At 47.0% G+C, this 20842-nt stretch overlaps 1 protein-coding gene across 4 annotated transcripts in view; it reads right to left on the bottom strand.

Moving 5' to 3' along the window:
- Nucleotides 1-459: 459 nt before the first annotated feature.
- LSP1 (lymphocyte specific protein 1) overlaps nt 460-20842 on the bottom strand; it is a 53478-nt gene continuing 33095 nt past the window's right edge. For 3 of the 4 annotated variants that reach the window (XM_051621555.1, XM_051621557.1, XM_051621558.1), the window contains 9 exons: nt 20137-20226; nt 17200-17395; nt 16572-16697; nt 13680-13723; nt 13420-13501; nt 12898-13038; nt 12027-12107; nt 11187-11298; nt 460-1795 (listed from right to left, as the gene is read on the bottom strand). In XM_051621555.1, coding sequence (XP_051477515.1) covers nt 11212-11298; nt 12027-12107; nt 12898-13038; nt 13420-13501; nt 13680-13723; nt 16572-16697; nt 17200-17395; nt 20137-20226 — 847 coding nt within the window. In that variant the 3' untranslated portion in view covers nt 460-1795; nt 11187-11211. The remainder of the gene's footprint in view (nt 1796-11186; nt 11299-12026; nt 12108-12897; nt 13039-13419; nt 13502-13679; nt 13724-16571; nt 16698-17199; nt 17396-20136; nt 20227-20842) is intronic. The other variant, XM_051621559.1, reaches the window with a different exon arrangement.

Here is a 20842-nt window from a genome sequence, read left to right on the forward strand (position 1 = left end):
GGTTCCTATCCAAACAGCTACATACACTGACCTCATCTCAGCTGTTGAAGCAGCTTATAGAGGATTTTTTTTTTATATATAGCTGACCACTAATGATTTTGATCAAAGGCTGTGATGCTGCTTGGGTCTATTAGCTATGGAACTAAGCCCTCTGCTTCTCCTAGCTGATCACTCCATAGGAAGTCTTCCACATGCTGCTCCATCTCATCCAAACACCAGTCATTCTCATTTTAGAGTTAATTACCCCTGATAACAATGATGAATGTAGCAAGATGACAGAGTGGTCCTAAATGGGACAGGCACATGAAGAGCCCCTTTCCTGCATGCATCAAGCTACTTTTCTTATGACTCAGCCTGATGTTTCTTCTCCTCCACCTTCTACTCAAGCAGAGAGCTGCAAGGTCTTGGAAATTAGCTTTGCTGCAGGAACTCATATCAACAAAATCCTCAGAGATACCATTGTTACATCTTCCTCAAATTTTATTAAATGCTTACAAAAAAAAAAATCCAGAACGCAGTAAATTTAAGCAAAAAGCAAACTGAGGCAGGAAAAGAGAGAAGTTGCTCTCACTCCAAAAGGACAAAAACAAGTTGCAAAATTATCTTGACATGGGAAGAGCATAGGAATGAGACTTTAAAGAAAGGATGAGGGACATGTTAACACCATGAAGTATGAAGATGTGGGAGAGCTCAGAAACAGCCCTGGGAGCCAGTTTACAGATCTCAGGTCCAAGATCAGAGTGCCATGCTTTAAGAGCTCAGTTTCCCCATGTTCACAGCAATCCCTGATCTCCCCAAAAACTCATTACAATGCATTTTTACCAAGACAGCTTCCAGCATAAGAGAAGCAGCCATTTCCCAGATATCCTGTCCACCTCCAGGAGCCTAGCAGGCAGGTTATCAGCATGCCCACCACCTCTGACATTCAGAAGCGTTTCAGTCATTGGCACTTAGGGCCACAAGTGAGAGAACAAGCAAACCCCTTTCCCAAAGAAGGGAGATAATGCCAGTGATCAGCACTCCTTACCTGGGAAAGGAGACCTCCCACCCATGTTAAACAGGGAGAGGAAGGAAGCAGCTGAGGCAAAGCTGTTATTGCCACTGACACACAGAAAAGTGGCAGGAATATCTTGGCGAGTGCGTAACTGTGATTAAAGGATGATCTGGGAACTAAAGAAAAACAGTTGAATGTGATTTGGTGTACACAGTAGATGGAAGTCCCTCAAAGTAGATGTTGTAGAGGGACAGAGGCTGCATTGTAAACAGGGGAAGACTTTACCCATAGCTGGTATCAACAAGGTAACAAGTCCTTGCAGACCCCTCATGCTCAGGATCTGCTTATTGCCCTCCTTTCAAACACTGATCCTTTCACCAGGTTTCTGCTGAGCTCTCTCTCTGCCACCACCCAGCCACTAAGAGCCACGCAAGTAGAAATTCATCATGTAGCAAAAGCCCTGACAGCTCAGCAGGGCAGTAGACCCCTCTCTTCCAACACTTGAGAAAGAAGAGAGGGAACAGAGCCACAGGCTCCCATCTCCATAGCAGAGCCAGATAAAAAGTTAAAAAAGCCAAGAAGTCATGTAGAAGGTTAAAACAGGAATGGGTTTTGCCAGCTGATCTATTTCCTTTCATCCAACTGGAGGAAGCATGGGGTATGGCTCACACCCTGAGGGGGTCAGGTTGTACCCAAGCAGACTGACATCAGGCAGGAGGAGAGAAACATCCTTCAATTATCTTCTGTGAAGCAGAGGAAATAGTAGCATTGAGTGCTGCATTGAGCCAGGACCATCCTCAGCTGCAAGACAAAAAAAACAAGTTTATGCATATTGTTTGGCCTATCATGAGCAATACCCAAGGCTGTACAGGGGCATCATCTAATCTACCAATAACAGGTGGTCTTCTCCCACCCATTTCCAAAAACCCTGTGAATCAGCCCATAAAGCTTGAGAGATACAGGACAGCCAATGTGTTACATGCTCATGACAGAGGTGCTGGGGGCTGCACACCTGGCAGACGTCACCACTGCCAAGGCAAAGGGAAAGATATGCTCCTGCCCAGCCATCTCCTCATGAGGAGGAGATCAGCAGGTTTCTTTCAAGCCCAAGAAAGCCACTAAAGCAGAGAGTGTATTTCTACAGCCTCCAGCAGCCACAGCTCTCTGCCTGGGACCATCTGTAGCGGTATCGGGTTCCTGCAGCTCTCGATCTGCTCTGTGACAGCTGGTGCAGCCAAGGAACTCTAGCACACAAACGACTTTTCCAGGGTGTGATAAATTACACTCTCCCCACCATTCCCAGTTTGGGGTTGATTGCAGATGGAGCAGAATCCAGGAGAACAGTTGAGGTCCAAGAGGGGGTGACCCACAGGCACTCAACCAGAAGCAGAGAAACTTAACCCTTTGAAAGCCTCTTGACTCAGCTTTTAGCTCAATTTCCTTCCAGCTTATGGCAAGCCCACCCAAGTTTCTCAGGCAGTGTTTTCCCAATTGTTTCTGGGTTTTCAGCTCTAGCCTTTCTACTGGCAAAAACACAAGTCCATTTGTCCTTTGCTTCATTACACATCAAGGAGCAAGACACTCACAAATCTTGCTTGTTGCAGAATTTCTCCTGAACACACAAAGCTTTGAAAGAGACTCAAACTAAGCCAAGCATGACAGGGAAGGCAAATAAATTAAAAGCTGATATCCTTTCACAGTCTCTTAGCATCTCGCTGCCTCACCAGTCAAACACAGACTCCAGCACAGTCACATAGTGTGATGGTACCACCCACAAGGTTTCCAAGACCCACAGCACAGCAGGTTTCACATCAGATGGGATGCTGAGATAGTAGCAAGAGTGATTTTTAAGAGCACAGACTATTTTAAAAGACCACAAATCTTGAGGTTATGTGGTACAGAACAGCCTTTAACTTTGGGAACAGAGGGCAAGTTTTCTTGGTGCGTGGAGATTATATTTAATCTTCCCAGTCCATCAACCCCCATGCCCTTCTCAGTAACATCTGACAGCTCACAGCAAATCCCAGGCAAGATCCTGCTCTGGCCCATGTGGGAAGCTGCATTTTGCAGCCATCCATAGGACAAGGAAAACACTCAAAGGGCTGATCAGTAGTTGGGAAGTTCACTGCCCTGCCTCTTTAGTATTCTCAATACAACAAACCTGAAGCAGGTCCAGCTTATGATTCTGTCTTATCAGTGCTGCTAGACCACAGCTCATCTTGTAGTACAGGCTGTCTGTGGGACCACATTAAACAGGAGCAGATTAAATCATTCCACAATCCTAACATCAGATGCATGTACTCGTTCACCCTGCAGCAGATAAAAATCACCCAAGCAATTACCAGTTCCTATACAAACAGAACCAGAGTAGAGTTGCACAAGAGCAAGTATGCACCTCTCCAACTGAGGCATTTTATCTTTCTGAACCAGGAGAACCTAGAATACCCACAGGTCTGGGGAAAAGAGCAAGTATATGATGAATGGTCTCTCAGCCTTTTTTTTTTTTTTTTTTTGGGGGGGGGGGGGGTGGGGGCAGTGTGGACTTGTTTCTAGGAGTAGCTCTTGGAATAGAGCACGTCCTAATCCCAAACTTTTGCCTAAGGCATGAAGCTAATAAACCACTGGGAATGACCAACAGTTGTCACTCCCAGCTGGTACAAATCCCCTCCAAGCCCCTCTCCAAAGCAGTGGGAAGTTTCCATTCCCTGCAGCCAAAATAAATGCGTCAGTTGATAGCAGTGTAGCACTTGCTAGACACTGCCCAGACTCTGCTCAGCACAGCCTCTGCTCTGGAAGACAGCTTGTTCACCATGGTGAGGGCTGGACCTTGAAGGCTTTGTGCCCCACATGCCACGTCTTCAGTGCTTCCGTTTGCTGCTGCATTTTTATGTTTGTGGAACAATCACCCTTCTCTCCCTAGTCCACAACCAGCTTTGGCAGCTACCCCACCTGCTTGCTTGGTACAGACCAGCTTCCCAACCCAGTGCTAAGAGCAGTGCTGCAAGCCCAACACTAGGAACTCAAGTGCAAGTAACTGTTCTGCAATTGTGAGAGTTTTATTCAAAATCATTTTCTGGCACAGCAGGTATTATCCTACCCACCCACATTAACCAGAGTGAGTTGGGAGCCACAAGAAACTGAGAAAAGCACAGGCAATAGCCCCTCTGGGCAAGTCTGACATCACCCCACTTCCTTGCTTCAGGATGCTCAGTTGCATCCAGCACCAAGGATAAAAGGGCTCAGTGATTTCAGTCTCATTTAATAGCAAAGCTCCACAGCTCTGTGCTGAATGGCAGCCAAGGCAGAGTCAGATTTCTTTTAGGGGGCTGCCAAAGTGTCATGGCAGGTCAGAGGCTGGATGCTTGATGTTCCTCAGACTTTCTCTTCCTGAGGAAGAGATGAACTGAGAGCAGTTTCATCTTTCTACACCCAACACAGACCCCTAGCTCAACTGAAGGAAATCTGGCTGGTGCTCGTCAGAAAGAAGAGATGATGGTGATTTAGCAACACAGAGCAGTAAAAGCAGCTGTACATCCTCCCAGGAGCAGCACAGTGTTGGCCAAAAGGGGTTCAGATGCAATTGCTATTGGAGATAAGACCCAACTCATACCACAACCCATTTCTGTTTCACTGAAGGATGAGTGATACAGGGAGGACAGTGGCAATGCTCCCCAAGAGCAAACCAGGTTTTATCTTAGTAGAGTACAGGAAGAGAAGGTTCCCACTGTGCCTCATGCAGCAAAGAGCCACCAGTCAGAGTCAGTATTGTGACAAAGCACTTTCTCTTCAGATAAATGCAGCTTTTAAGTTTCACAAGGATGTTTTTCTGCCAGCTGAAATCGATCAAGGCCAGTGTTGACTTTGACTCACCCAATACATGTAGATTATGGCTGTTCTGTTGTACATAATATTGTATTAGAGTATTAATAACTGGAATTTGAAATGCCAGCTAACATTCCTGATTTGGCCTCTGGAGAATGTTTTGAAGTTTCAGAATTTCAGACCCGCTCTGTCTCTCTTGACATCTTCTTCTAAATCCTGTTAGGACTTGCCAAGACATGAACATCTAGGGTCCCAAAGAGCTCTCACTGGATTTTGCACTAATGCCAGGAGCAGGAGGGGCTCCAGGTTTGGCAATAGAGCTTCCTCCCAGTACATCTCTTGCCTGCCACATCACCTTCAAGACTGGCTAAGGCTACCTTGAGAGACTAACAAAACAAAGACTGATGCTCTTTTCCCACAATACTGGCTCCATGCTCAGCTTTTGGAGAGAGGAAGAGGAGGCCTTATGTATGAACACTTCAACACCTAGCACAGGGCTAAACCCACACCAACTCTAAGCTTTGTGTTTTCTTTCAGGAGATGACAATGCTGGTAACAGTAACATCCTCCATCCAGCCTGCTCCTATCCGCCACCACCTTTCTCCCCCTCCCACCCTACCAAAACCTGGGAAGGACAATCTGCGGCTCCAGCGGCTGCTGAAAAAGGCAGCCAAGAAAAATGCTGTCCTAGCTTCAGAGCAAGCCAAGTCCTTTCGGTCCAGCCTCTCACCTGTGAATGAGGCCAGCTCTGATCTAGAGCACGACGAAGGCGCTCCCCCAGCAGAGACCCCTGACACCACAGCAGCCCCCTCCACCAGCCTCCTGACCCACCTCTCTGTCAAGCCCGTCACCCACCGTGTCCCCTCCCCTTTCCGGAAGAGCAAGCCTTTCACGCTGAAGGTCACGGAGCAGAGGCGCATTGCCGAACACCTCAGGCTCACAGCCTCCCCAGCCATGCCCATGCTACACAAGCCCAGTGGTCCCAAGACTCCACAGCAGCCTGAAGGTATGGACACTGACCTTTCTTCTCCAGGTGACCCTTCTATATTTGTTGTTCCTCAGCCTCCTCCTTCCAGTATGCCCAGTAAAGAAAGGGCACCAGAGGTTACCTATGTCACCAAGGTGCACACTTATTTCCACAGTGTCAAGCCACCCAGGGCTAAAACACCCATATCAGATCAGATCCAAGTAACCACCAGCCATGAGGACAAAAGGCCTTCTTCTCCATTAGCTGAAATAAGCTACTCTGAACCATCTCCAGGGCAGAAACTCACCCCACTCAATGACAGTAAGGCCACAGTTCCCACACTGGAGCCTCCGCTCCTTTCTCCTGCAGAGGCAGAGCCTCCTAAGGAACCCAAGTCTGCTCCTGATGCAGAGTCCATCAGAGCCCCTTCACCCAAGCCCAGCACCTCTGATGCCCACACCAGTAAGCCTATGACCCATGGAAATGACACAGAAATATCTGTATCAAAGACAGCTTCTGAATTACCTGAGCAAGATGGCAACATCCTAAAAACATCGACACCCAGCACTCCTTGGAGGCAAGCACACCCTGACACAGCAATGCCAGCACAAGCTGACAGTATGTGGGCCACCTCTACAGACAGCGAGGCAGAACATGTCATTCAACCACATATGACCCCCAGTTTATCAAACACCAACCCTCCCCACAAAGCTGAGCCAGAACTACCACCACCAGTGGAAGCAGCAAGACCTCCTGGAGCAAATGCTGGTGGCTGGCAACGCCTCAGAAAACATTTGATTGTGCAGCCAGAAGCACCCAACTTCCCAGAGCCCAAACCAAAAGAGCTGGGACAGGAGGAAGGGAGCAAGGAAAACAATGGCTCTCAAGCAATCACCAGTCAAGACTGCATGCTGTTTAAATCAAGGGCCACAAGAATGTGGGATGCTATTTTATATCAGGTGACAATCAACAAAGGGGAGAAGCAGCAAGCAGAAGAGAAGAAGCTGCATAAGGAGGAAAGCTGCTCTCTTCCCCGCCGCTTACCCATCCTTCTACACAAGCCACGCTTTGATGCCCGGAAACTGAAGGAGCTGGCTGCCAAACCCATCACAAAGATCACCACCGTGTTTGAGGTGGGAAGGTTTAGACCAAAAGTGGCTGAAGAACACACCAAGAGCTTTAACAGAACAGCATCAGGATGGTCAGTCAACTGAAGCCAGGCTGCTTCACCAGGCCCGCATCTCTGGAGTTTCCTACAGGGTCCCAAGCAGGAGAATCTATGCAGAGGTCTACTGCCCAACAGAGCCAAGTGTAAGGAAACAAAATTAAATAAAACCCCTCCAAGGCAGCAGCCTCATGCTGTGGGTTTAAGGATTACTCTCCATATGTCTATAAGCTTAAACGCATAACACCCCACATCCACAGATCACGAGCCAGGAAAACAAACATGCACTTGTTCTAAAAAAAGCCAATAACAAACACTGTGTGGAGCAACATGGGGAAGAGAAGGGATGCACAGAGTGAAGAGGACAAATTGCCTGTAGAAAAAGCCCAGTTTACAGGAAGATAATGGAATCTGAATTTATTTTATTGTGTTTATTTAAGACCAAAAGAAATCCTAGAAATAAACAAAGCCATTGCACATGAGACCACATGAATGAAAGTGGGTTGCTCCACATCTCTAGAGATTCTTAGAAACTGAACTCAAAGAGAGTACACATCATCTCTAGCTTCTCCACTGAAAGTACTGTGGAGGGCACCTCACACCCCTTACTGGGAACAAGGTGGAATTTCATCCTATCACTCAAGGCACTGACAAGGGACAGCAGAAGATATCCAAGCTGCTTACACATGGCAGTTTCCCTGCCTAAAAACTGGACATTACCATCTGATGTCCTCCTAGGTCAGTCTACTAAATCATAGCCCACAGAATGCTAACCTTATTGCAGTTATCAAATTTTGTTATGTATTTTACAGTGCATTTTAAATACTGTTTGGGGATAGTGCTTTCATGATAACCAGTAAAAGCCTTCTCCAGCATGTGGGCATCCAACTGTGTATTTAACAAGAAGCTGTTTGCTCCTGCTAGCCACATGTAGTCCCATTTTCAGAGGCAACATAATGGTTGCATACCTACTGGTGCCTGATGTCCTGAAAAAAAAAAAAAGAGTACTTAAAATCAAGTCCACGATTCTGTCCATCCGGAGAGACAACTGTGCTTTCCAGCATTAGTCACCCTTTGCATCTCCATCACCACCAAGCTTATAAGCATGAAAGCTGGAGATCAGCTATTTCTGCTGCTCAAGGGACTTTGTCATATGCTGGGATATTCCTACAGCTAATGTAGGATTGCTATGTTTAGTCCAAATAGGAAATTTGATACACAACTCTTTACGTTTTCTTTGTGTGCAAAGGATATGGAGCCGACCAAGATTTCCCCAAGCCAAGCTGCAAACAGACTTGGAAACAAAACCAAAAGTCCCATTTGCCTTTTTGAAGTGTTCCAATTTTGTAATGATGCAATCAGGAGAGCTCAGTTATAATCAAACCATCACTGAAGTTTTCATTTTGCTGGTCTTATCCTCTCTCTTGTAACCCCTTCTCTATTTCAAGGGAAAAAAAAAAAAAAATAAGAAGAATAATCCAAGTGTCTAAAGCTTGGATTTCTCTGATCTCAGTTTTCCAGGAAAGAGCTGAGAAGAGGTAGGTTGGAAATTAGTGGATCCCAGGTAAGCCTTTGCAGGAAAATTCAACATACTCCAGGAGAAGGCTATGAAGATCCATGCAGCAATACAAAGACAAAAGTGCAGCTTAAAACATGTAGAATGTCTAATGCAGATAAAGATGGCCTTACCACTTCATGATGAAGTGGCACCTTACTGTAATGCAGATAGTTGGATGCTCATGCATAGGAGTCTTCAAGATTCACAGCAGTCACAAGATTCACAGCATTAGGGTGAAGCAGAAGAGCCAATATTGATTAAACCTGGGAGACTAAATTAATCTGGCCAGGGAAGATGGTTTCAGAAGCAATTGTACTTTAATCCACTTTGTCCTGCAGCAAGGACAACCACCCAGGACAAACCAGCGACTCACACACGGTGATGAGGAAAGCCTTATGTCCTGCATCTGCTGGTCTTCACACTGGCCTGCATCCACAGCCCAGCCCCACTGCACAGGGACACAGGATGAAGAATTGTCATGGGGAGAGTGAAGCCCACAGTGGGAAGCAGAGGAAGGCAAGCCTGGCTGCATGGTTTAGCCTTTCTGCCCCAAGACTGAAGGGCAGAGGTATACATCAAGCATGGCAAGTCCTTCAGAGACAAACTTGGCACAAGAGCATTGCAGAGGAGAGAAGAAATGCCTGGAGGCAAGAGAAGATTTCTACCAGCAGTTGGGAGCCATTGCAGCATGTCCCAGCTTGAGGCACCATGCTGAGTGAGGGAAGGGGAATGCTGCTGAAGACAGAGCTTGGTTATTGTCCAATGTCCAACAGCCTCCAGCAGTTGGTAAGAGCCTAAATTGCCGCTTACAGAAAACCTCTTGCCCCACAGCCTGCTCAGAGATCCTGCAGCTCGGGAAGGGTGAGGAGGAAAAAAACACTACCTGTGCTTAAGCAATGAGAAAGCTGATAAGGTGGTGTTGAGCAAGTGACACAGGGGTGAGCCAGAAGGGTTTGGGAGCAAAAAAGCAATCACAAAACATCCTGAAGTAGGGAAAAGGTTGAACGTAGTTCAGGGGGGTGGCGAGGAACTGGAAAGCAGGGACCTGTCAGCATACAGAACAGCCAAGATCCTCCAAGAACAGAAACAAGGCAAGATCCTCCAAGGTATCAGTCATTTTGCTATTCAGTCAAAAGAAACCTCCCTTGTGAATGAGCCCACAGGGAAACAGCGCTGTGCAGTGGTTCTTTGGAGTGGTAGGTGGATCCTAGAGGACATTCTGTGACAGTCACTGGCCCTTCACAAAAGGATGCTGGAAGAAAGATCAGAGATGAAGGCACTTCGCTTCAAGCTGCTTGCAGACTCCCAGGTCTCCCTTTGTTTGCCCAGGTAGGGCAAAAAAAACTGTGGATAACCTAGCAAAACCTGTTTCCTATAAAAAACTGATGCTCAGTAGGATCCCAACTGGTGCATCAAAACAACCTTTAGGGGAAAGAAGAGGACTGATTAAAGAGGAGACCTTAAAATAGGTTTCTGGAAATCACAGGCAGAGATTAAAATTGAGGATATAAGTCCAGTGGGTTCATCCGTGTTTACATCTAAAAAACATAGCTTTGGGCAGGCTTGGGTTTCTACTGCTACCCATCTCAAAGTGGCACTCAAGAGAGCTTCTCTTATAAATGAGCACCATGAAAGAGAAAAAAAACCCAAATCCACAGAACAATATGCTGCACTCAAAAGCCAGGTCCTTGAGGGGAAAAACAAACAAGCAACAACAACAAAAAAGAAGAAACACAGCCCCTAGAAGAATTCAGAAACAAAAGGTGTATTGTAGCAGACAGAGCTATTTATAAACTTGGTTATGAAATAAAGCTTTTTTTTATAGCAGGAAAAAAAAAACAGAAACAAATGAATGAGCTTATTTTCACCCCGACAACTTCCTCTCTTCTCACAGTGCCAGATGCTGCCTGGTTGGATCCAACCAGTTATCACCTCCGTCTATGCCATTCCTCCTTATTGCTGCTACCCTGTACTATCAGCCACTCATGGTAACACCAGGATATCTATTACATAAACACAATACAAGCACAAGATCCAAAGACAGTTTCAAGAGGGCACAAACAGCAACTCAACTCAGCCTTCCCACTGACTACACGTTAGAGGACAGTCCCTTCTGCTCTTTTGGTCTACCCAACACAGCAGATGTTCATGTCTGCCCTACTACAGACCTATTAGGGACTGGTTCCAAGAGGTTACTGAAATAATTTAAAGTTTTTTTACCCTGATTAAATCAATAAATTGGGGAATTAGACCTGAGAAGTATGTGAATTTCAGCAGTACATCAGTTCCCATGCTCAGCCAGAATGACCTCCAGCTATCTACTTCTCCTTGCAACATAAGAGAGCATAAGAAAAAATAGCAAATAGATTGTTCTTCAAACTAGCAAAGGCAAACACATCTTCACCCAAATGGCAGTAGCTAAGGGACTTATTCTGCAGATTAAACTAACACAAGTGCCCAGTTTCCTAGCAGCATCTGAAAGTCAAAGACCCAAGTAAATCTCCACCATACATCCACTCCCTCCCAGCTCAGAAAGTCAGGTGTTTGCCCAGCAGCAAGGCTCCAGCTGTTACCTCCAGTACCTTCCAACTCACCCAAAGTGTAGCTGGCAGAAACAGCCCCAATGTCTCACCAGAACAGCATGATTTTGTTACACAGTGCAAGGTCATACCTCACCTACCTGATTAATGAGTTCTCCAGACCTGCTATTGCTCTGCAGCATCCTCTAGCAACACCTTCTTGTACTGGCCATGGCCTGTTGCAACAAATTTATACTTTTTGCCAGGAGTGGACTGAGAGGGAAGAGAAAGAAACAGCCTGAGCATGTTTTCTCCCTTAAATAGACAGTCAAGATAAAACAACTGAAGCCAGAGAAGCATCTGATACAGTTATCTATTATCCCAGGGGACTTGGAGACGGCCTACTCTCTACTCCCTTCCTGTCCTTTCCCCCTCAACTTTTTGCACAGACTGACCACCAGTTTTTGTAAGTGTAAGGTAACACAGCAAGGGTGAGATGTGTGGTAGGAAAGGGAAGATGCAATGCCAGGCATAACGAGGGAGGGCTCCTCCCAGAGGAGCCCCAAGCCAGGGTTGGTTGCACCCATGGCAAGAGCCAGTTTCATTTACCACATACTGGCAGCAGTACTGATCCAGGAACAAACAAGGTATTTCAGTCTTCCTCTCCCAGCCTAGACAGTTTGAGCAGCAGCTGCTTGCTGCATTTTAATAGGCATTCCCACAAATGTATCAGTAGGCACAAGATCCCAAACATTGATACTGTCTTAGATTCAGTTCCACTTAACTTTGCATGTTTTACTCTCCAGACTAAGAAAGCAAAGTAACTCACATCTGCAGTACAATTTTTGCCTTGAAGTCTGAGGCTCCCAACCCACAGCCTGAGAACAACATACTATGCAAGAGCCCTTTTCATCTTCTCAGTACTTCCAAACCCAGCTAAGAGCTCTTTTCTTTTTCACAGCAGAGGAAGTGCTTTCATACTCACACAGATACTAACTCACCTTGATGTTGGTCTCAGGTTTGGGATTGCCCTTCTGTTCCCAAAGGCTTCTTTTACTCACAATGTCTCCAGCCACAATATCCTGGGAAGATTATGTTCTCATTACCCTTCACTGCTACCACTGCTGAACACACCTTTGTTCACATCCCTTTCAAACCCACATATCCCATCTCCTTTTTCTTTCCAATATCACATCGCATGACATACGACAGCTGCAGCTAAAACCCTCGACTCTGAAAATATCTTCCTATTCCACGTAGATCCCATATTTTCCTCTTTCTCACTCTCTTCAACTAGAGCTTGGATCCGAAATACAATGTGTGTGTTTTCCTAAGTCTAACTATTTAAAACATACTAACATGAAGGCTTTTTTATATGGAAGGTATTCTGCTCACATAAACACAGGCTTGCAACCTGTGTGTTAAACAATCAGCTTCACTGACAATGACCAGAAAGTGAAATTAAGTGCAATACATAATACTCTCAGCATTTTGCCATTTTACAAAATTTATCACCTTAGTACAAGATCCAGCTTTGTGCTCAACAACTGGAGCTCAGTCCTAGCCCCTGCAGAACACAGACATTTTCCACACCAGCTCAATCTATCCCCATTTCAATGCAAGGCTTCAATCAGTATCAGAGGCATCCCCAGCTGTACCACCATGAAACAATTTAGGACCCTAGCACAGATGAAGCAAATCCCTGAGGTCTTGGCATTGTATGCTGGTGAAGGAGATGGAATCTCTAACACAGATGCCTTTAGATCTGGTGGGCACCACCAATGAGCTATCTCAACAGGCTTACAGGAGTACATCCCACAGGTCAGCCCCTCTCCCCACGCATGAGCAAGGCAGGTCCCATCAGTGCCATACCTTACAGGATGAGGACTTTACAGCAGACTGAGCTGCCACCTCTCCAGTCTCCCAGAGGCTTTTTGTGCTGGCTACCATCATGCTTGTGGTGGGAAGGTCCAGAGAGGGCTGTCGGACAGGTTTTGGAGCCTTTGTGGATGTCTGGAAATACATGGAGGAAGACCACTGTTAGGGAGCGTGAGCTTTCTTCCCCTGCCCCCCCCCCCCCACCTCTGGTAATTGGAGGTTCTGGAGGATGACGGGTTATAAAAGGAGACTTGTAGGGTCTTTCTAGTTTCTGCTAGATGCTCCCACCCTTTAAGCAAGGAACATGAGGAAACAAGGATGGGGCAGGTTGCTAAAGAAACCTACTTTATGCCATAAAGGGAGATAGAGTCAGGAGAAAGGGCTGCTCCCATCCAAGGGGAGATGACTCGGTTGTCACCTCCCAGATAATGAGGCTAAGAGGTCTGGTAGGAGAGCAACACTTGGCAAAGAGGGCTTCTGGGAGAATGGGGACAGACAGACAGTACAGCAGCCCACCTCAATAGCCTGTGTGTACTGTTCCAGCCTATCATCGATCTTGGACACAGGGAGGGGAGGCTGGGTCTTCTTTATGCTGTTACTGGAGAAGTAAGGAGAGCGTTAAGGTGATCCCACACTACCTCAGGCAGAAGGAAGGACTTTGAGGGCCACAGGCAGCCTGTCGCTTCTGTCCATACCCAAAGCAGGGTCCTCTGGCATCCTCCATTTGGAGGAAGGGACCTGCTTTACCCCAAGGCCCACACCAACCCTAGAGATACCTTTTCTTTATTGAGCGGTTCAGTGACTCGGTCCTGTCTGTGATCTAAAGTAGGAGAGAAAAGATAATTACTGTTGTACATGGACCTCAGATGAATGTAGATCACCTTGGCTGACCATAGTTCAAACATTTCTCTTCCCTGCTCCCTCACCCAGAGCTTGGTTAGAAATGCCTCACTCAGTTCCATGTTCTCACACCGAGCAACCCTCTTCCTTGTCCTTTCCAAGGCAGCTGAGCAGAATCCCAACCAAAAGCACTAGTGCACAGTAGCAGCCCAAACAGTTTCAAGGGCAAGCCAAAAACATGCAGCTTAACTGACAGCTGAAACAGTAACCAATAGCATTTTCCCTGCTCAAGGTATCTTTCTCAGACACAAGAAAGTGACAAGTGTGGAAAAACAAGGGGGGAAACTAGAGGTGCTGCCAGCCACATCTGCACAAGAGGAGCCAAGCACAGAAGGAGCACAAGCATGAGTTCCATTGCAGCCAACCTGCACCAAAGAAACACAAAGACAGAGCAAGTCAGCACGTGGAGCTACCAGCTAGGCAGCCCTTATGGGCAAGTCATCAGAAAAGAGCATTTTGCACAAGAGGCTCCTGTGCAAGACAGGAACGCAAGCAAACACTTCATAACCACTGAATAAAGGAAAGCTGAAATGTTGCTAAACTCACAGCTTTTTCATGCCCCAGAAAGCAAGAACACAGACAAAAATCACTTTCAAGTCAAAAGAGGGAGGGAGGCACTTCTTAACAGCAGCTCCTAGAGAGCAGCAACCAAGTAACAAGGAGTCTTCTCCCTATGTATACTGCTCCTCATGCCATGGGAAACATCACCTACCAAGTCAGCAGATAAAAAACAGCACTAAGTGCTCATTTTAAGACACTTTCAGGATGCTGGTGCTAAATTTTACCTAAGCAGAAGACAAGACAGTGTCACAGAGAGGACAGATTTAACAGCTGCACCCTAAAGCACAAGGCCCATTAAGAGGAGACCACAGCCACCAACAAACAGTGCAACCCTGGCTAAGGGAGGTGCACTAGGGAGAGTCCCTCTGCAGAGTCCCAGCACAGCAGTGTGACAGGTATCCCTCCAGCAGCAGGAATCAAGGGGTTTGGTGGTACTGGTGGAAGAAATGGTGCTGGAGGAACTGGTGCCTGCCCAAGCCCTGACTTCAGGGATTGGGTTGCCCTTCCCTCTGGGACACTGATGGGCAGGCTAGAACCTCATGGAGTGTTAACAGCACCCGAAAAGGGAATCAGGTAGATGCCTGCCCATGACTCAGCTTTTCAACAAGTAGATAAGATATCAATAGGAAAAACCTTGCCAACCCTGCCAGAGAGATGCTGTGCAGACCACCCATAGGTGCAAACCACCCACAGGTGCTTCCAAAAGGTCAGAAATTAGCATCAAGTTAAACATAGAAGGGCCTAAAAAGAAGACATAGGTGACAATAGATCTCAGCATGACAATCTAGGTGGGAACAAACTTCTAAGCTATTTGAAGATCACCTCTGCCCTGTAGGGCAATTCCTTGCAGTGAGTCATGCATTTCTCTAGTCTCAAAGCACTTTCTAAAGGCCAGAAGAAGCCACCATTGCTCACTTAGCAAACCTCAAAACTTAGAACCCACAAGCAGCCTGAGACAAAACCAGGGTTGGTGCAAGGCTTCTCCCTGCCACCAGACATCCATTTCAGCCCCCAGGCCACACTGGCCCTCTGAACCCCAACCACCCCATCACACTGCACCCCAACATCTGCCTGCCCCAGATGTGCATCTGGCCTCCACGAGCCACAGCTGTCAGGGGAGCTCACTGCTCACTGTAGAGGCAACGTTTCTGCTAAGCAATCCCATGCCAAAACACCTTCTTGGTAGTCAGTGTGTTTCATTCTGAGTGTTCACATAAAGCCCTGCTAGCTGGGGTGTAAAGAGCCCCCATCCTGTGGCAACATCCCAAGTTCACATTTTTCTTGAACAGCTTCACATTCAGCTTTGTGAGCTGGTGAGCTCTGACATCACCACAGAGACTGTATTTCTCAATCTTTCCCTTGAGTAACCATAACAGCAGCAGTTAAGTTCAGGTCAGCAAGCTATACATGTTTTAGGGTTGTAATAATGACAATTTCAGCACTGGAAGTGTGTCCCACATTTCCTCACTGGTCCCACTCCAGGGATATGCTTTGGCCACCCCCACACCACTTTTCAAATCTAACACTAGCACGTGGCCTGCATCCAAACCCACCCTTTCTCTTTTGTATGTTTTTTTTAAAGATTTCTCCATAAACAGCAAGAATCTGATGGTTGTAGATGATGAAACCTTCCTCTTGTGAACTATTCACATCCGGGAAATATTGGCTAAGAAGCAAATAGCACAGATACAAATGCCAAAAAAATAAAGATAATACCCATAGCAGGTTAAGAGGGTGCCCAGGCTCCTCATCATGTCCCTCACTGCTATGATCAACAAGTTTAGGGCTTACATGATAAAAAGCCATCTGCTACAGAAACCACTTCTTTGAAGCTATTGTATTTAATAGCACATGCACAAAAGTGAAGATTTGTAACAGATGCAACAGAAGTCACAACATGCAAGTCACAGGTGGTGTTAAAAATGGATGTTTCACAAGAGCATCGATGCAGACAGATGTGATTGGGAAGTACATAATGCTTCCATTACAGCCTCCAACAACTCCAACAGGCAAAGCAGGAGTAGAGGAGGCTGACAAGGAAGATGAAGGAAACAGATCAAGTGATTTATCTCAGCCTGTAGCAGGAGTGGGATAATAGGATTCACACCCTATGTTACTACAAGCTCTGGGTCATCTTTCCTCACCACTAATTAGGTGCTCTATTGTGATAGATGCCACTGCCCCCGAGGGGCCCCAGGAATACAGACCTTGGTGGAGCATCCTGCCATGTGGTCAGAGCACAGCTCCTCCTCTACCAGGCTGGCAGGGCTTGGGGCCTTCTGGCGTTTCTCTGGTGTTTGTTCTTCTTCTTCATTTCTCCTTCGCTTCTTTTCCTGAGTGCAGAAAATTAACAAGCCAGGGAGTGAGCTGGTCAAAATGCAACCAAAGGGATTTTCCTCCTGTCTCCCAGGCTTCCTGCTTTACACTAAACAAACACATGAGCATAGAAACTTTGAATTCATATCACCTAATTTTGAAAGATCCAGGAAGAAGCTCATGTGTTGATTTGGGGAAAAAAAAAAATACTAAAGATTTTAGCAGCTCAACCACCCCAACAGACCAACACACCACTCAAGTTCCAGCTTTGTCTCTTGTTTAACAGGAATTATACCTCATCAGAAGAGCAAAGAAAGAAAACCTCAGCTGGGAGAAATGCAGGATTTAGAGATACATCAAGCCGAAGTGCTCCAAAGGTGCATTAAAGTATGGGGAGAGGAAAACAAGGAGCAACATTTCAATTTGAGTTCTGAAGAGCTAGCCACTGCCCACAAAACCACAGGAGAAATAATAGCACTTTCCCTCTCAGCATTTCAAGGACATGACTGGTGATCCCACCTCTTGCTTGGCTCTCTCCTCATCCTCCTGCTCTTGGACCTGTTCTTCCTCTCGGCTCAGCCTTTCCTCCTCCTCAGTAACAACATTTTCCTCCCGAATCTCCTCCAGGCTTTCCTGATCCAGTTCGATCTGCTCCAGTTTGACTTCGGCTTCCCTCACGCCACCGTCCTCTTCTTCATATGACTGTTGTGGAAACCTAGAGGTAGGGGAGAGAGGTCAAAGAAGCAAATCATGTTATTATGAGCCTACAGACACCATCAGGTGCCTCAGACCTCTAGAAATCCTGTTTTACCGCTACACCAAGCCTACAGCTTGCTATGTGTTTTACACCAGGGTTCACAGCACTTCCATTGGTCCCATACAGTTCCAGGCATCCAGACGTAACAGCAGTCACATCACACCCCCAAAACTCTGAATATCAAGGATATAAATCAATTAAGAGTTGTGGCAGAGCTGAAGGCATCTGCACCTTTCCAGCCTCACCACAGGCAAGACACACAGGACAACAGAAATCAGACAGACTTCAGCACGGGGTCCTGACCTCTGCTCAGGAAAGACAGGCAGAAAGGACATTGTCACCATGATGTGGTGCTGGCTCAATTCCTTGCTCTGCTACAGCCAAAATCCCAGGGCAACCAGCATGTTCTGTGATCCTGGTGCACAAACACAGATCTGACACTCCCCATGGTTCACAGCATCAACTTAACATGGAGCACCAAATACAGGTTTAAAACAAGACAACAGGGTTTGTACAAGAGGATTCCTTCAGGTCTCCAAGGCTGCAGGGAGGAGGCCCAGGGGTGTTTTAAGTCATTAGCTTTGCAAAAGCAGAGGAGCCCTTACCTTTGGGCACAAAGTTGATGGGAGCACGTAACCCCAGAGTTCTTCCTGGCTCACAGCTGTGCACCAAGATGTTATTGCCATCTTATTTTCCCTGGCCAGAGAACAGATTTCTCCTCCCACCCATTTCTTAGAAAATCACCTGGCCTGCAACAGCAAGGCTAGAGAGCTGGCTAGAGGGCAGCTGCCAGAGTGCAAGGCTGACTCACTAGTTCTGCCTGAGCAGCCAGCACAAAAACACACAAAAACCTCCTCAAGCAATGCTTTTCCACCCACATCTCTGCTGCTGGGAAGGCAGCTCACAGGACAGCCACTGTCCAGCCCTCCCAACCTACCACAAAGGGAAAAAGCTGATGCATATACTGGCTCACTTGGCTTGCCACTAATCCTGCCAAAACACCACAGTTACCCACAGCTAATGGGTTCTGAAGGTTTTATAGCCCAGGTAACTAGTTTCTTTTAACCAGGATGCCAGCAGTGCCTCTAGCTAAAGTGTCAAGCTCATATTAAAACTTTAGGCCACCAGATATGATGCAGTCTGTAGGATGCCTTTCGCTCCACAGCCCTTTTGTATAGGAGACAGTCAGTCTGACCCAGCTTCCACCCTCCTGCATGCCACTGATAGCTGTGGGGGCACAGATGTCCCCCACAAAGCAGGGAAACAGAACCAAAAAGAAAACATGCCTCAGCACCAAAGCCCTCAGGGGATGCACAAGCTGTTTTAGCTCCATACAAAGGGGAGAGCAATCACTCCCACCCCCTCAGTTAAGTCATTATCTAAATGCATTCAAAAAACCAGAATTTGCTCCATATTCAGCTAAACAGGAGAGAGGGGAGCTAGCTACAGCACTGCTTGTCCCAGCATGGGATATCCCAGCCAGATACACAGCCTACCTGGGCTCACACCACACTCCAAGCCTGTCCTTTGAGTGAGGCAGGTAAGCAAGGAGGAAAGGAAAAGCTGCTCAAGGGACTTTAAAGGGCACTACCAGCCACTAGCAGGTGGTCCCAGCTTTTGTGAAAAGCCTGCTCCCGGCAAGCACCACCCTCCTCTGATGGCTTTCACCTGTTAGGGGTGCCACTGCCTCTGCTCAGCACCCTCCTGCCCTACTACAGAATAAACACTAGCATCACATAAAAATCAAAGGAGCAATTTCTAGAGAGGATAACGCTCTCAGTTAATTCTCTTTTGAAGGCCAAAAGAGAATAGCAGTAGCCTTTCTCTCTGGACAAGCCCTTTGAAAGGGGTGTGTAAAAAGAGGCAGCAAGCTGAAATGCAGATGGGGATGATTTCTAATTCCTTGCAAAGATGTGATAAGCAGTGCTTTGGTGAGGTGCTTGAGTGGTGCTTGTGGGGTCAAGGCTGGGAAGATATAGCTTGCAGAGTGGTCTAGCTACAGCGTTTGGGAAAAAGTAAGAAAGAGGAGAGCTCTGTTTGTTAAGTAGTAAATATTGAACTTGGGCATTTTTTCAGTCTCGTGGGTAATGAAGAGGCTGTGTTATCACAGGGTAACATCCCCTATAAAGTCAAGCTGCCAAGAGAGCTGAGTCACAGCATTGACATGCAGGTAGAAGGTGTCCAAGGGAAGTGGTTAATGCAGGAGTTTGGTTCAGCTCAGCAATGGGAGAGTGATAGGAGATAGGGATTATACAGCTGGCCCACAAGCACGTCTAAGGGCTTTTTGCTGCCTGTTTTCCACCACTGAAGGAGTCACACACAAGGTGGGCTGGAGTCATAACACCCACTATGCTGCCATGAGCCAGAAAGCAGCAATAACTTCGAACTTTTTAGGCTGGCCTGGATTATGTTAAGACGCCATTTCAGTCCCTGCAGCAGCTCAGGTGGCTTAAATCCACTGTTGCCACTCCTCCAGATGCAGGCATCTTGGCAGACTGCCATTGCTTGGAGCGCAAAACTCAATCCAAACATCCCTGCAGTCCGAGGCAGTCCCTGAGCCTGTTCCTCCCCACCAGCCCAAATGGCAGGCCGAGAGCACCTGTCCCAGCAGCACAGGACCCATCCTGCCCCTCCTTGGGGACCATCCTCTTGCTGCGCACACTGGTCCCCTCCCCTTCTTACAACTGTGTCCTACCCACCTCTGTTTGCGCTGCTCAAGCTTCTGGGACCAGTCACTGAACCCCTCATCCTCCTCCAGCTCTGAAGTCCCGGATGGCTTAAAGTCATAGCTGAAACACAGCAAGAAGGAAAATCAGAATGAGATGCAAAAAACCCCAAACCTGGCCTGAAAAAAACCCAGCCTCATACTGTCCTTCTCTCCTCCCAGTTATTGTATCTTCTGTCTTCTCACTGCTCCCAACTCCCACTTGAAGCCTTATCCTCCCTTACAGAAAAGATGCCTTTTCCAAATGCTGAGGAGCACCCTGGCGCAAAGGGATCACTGCAAGATGGAGAGCAAGAAGGAGCAGCAGCTCCATGTCTCTGGCAGGAGCATCCTGTTGCCTGCTTGGTCTCTGGGGCCACATGCAGACAAGCAAAAGACAAGCAGTGCATCAAAACCAAAATATCCATGGTATTCTTCTGCACCAGAGCTGGCCCTACTTTGTCTGGACCAGAGGTTTTTCAAACTCAGTTGCTGCTTGTCCTGTGCTTGCTTATACACAGCCCCATAGAAAAAAAAAATCAGCAGGAATCAACCTAAACAGACTGCTGGATGAGGAAGGCATGAAGACCCAAATATTAGAACACTGGCTCAAGTTCTAGCTTGGATCCTCACATGTCCCTGCAGCTCTGAGCCTGTCACATGCACTTGCATGACTCTGGATCCCCACCTGTGAACACCCA

Source organism: Apus apus, chromosome 5, assembly GCF_020740795.1.
Source record: "Apus apus isolate bApuApu2 chromosome 5, bApuApu2.pri.cur, whole genome shotgun sequence".
NCBI classification, from domain to species: Eukaryota; Metazoa; Chordata; class Aves; order Apodiformes; family Apodidae; genus Apus; species Apus apus.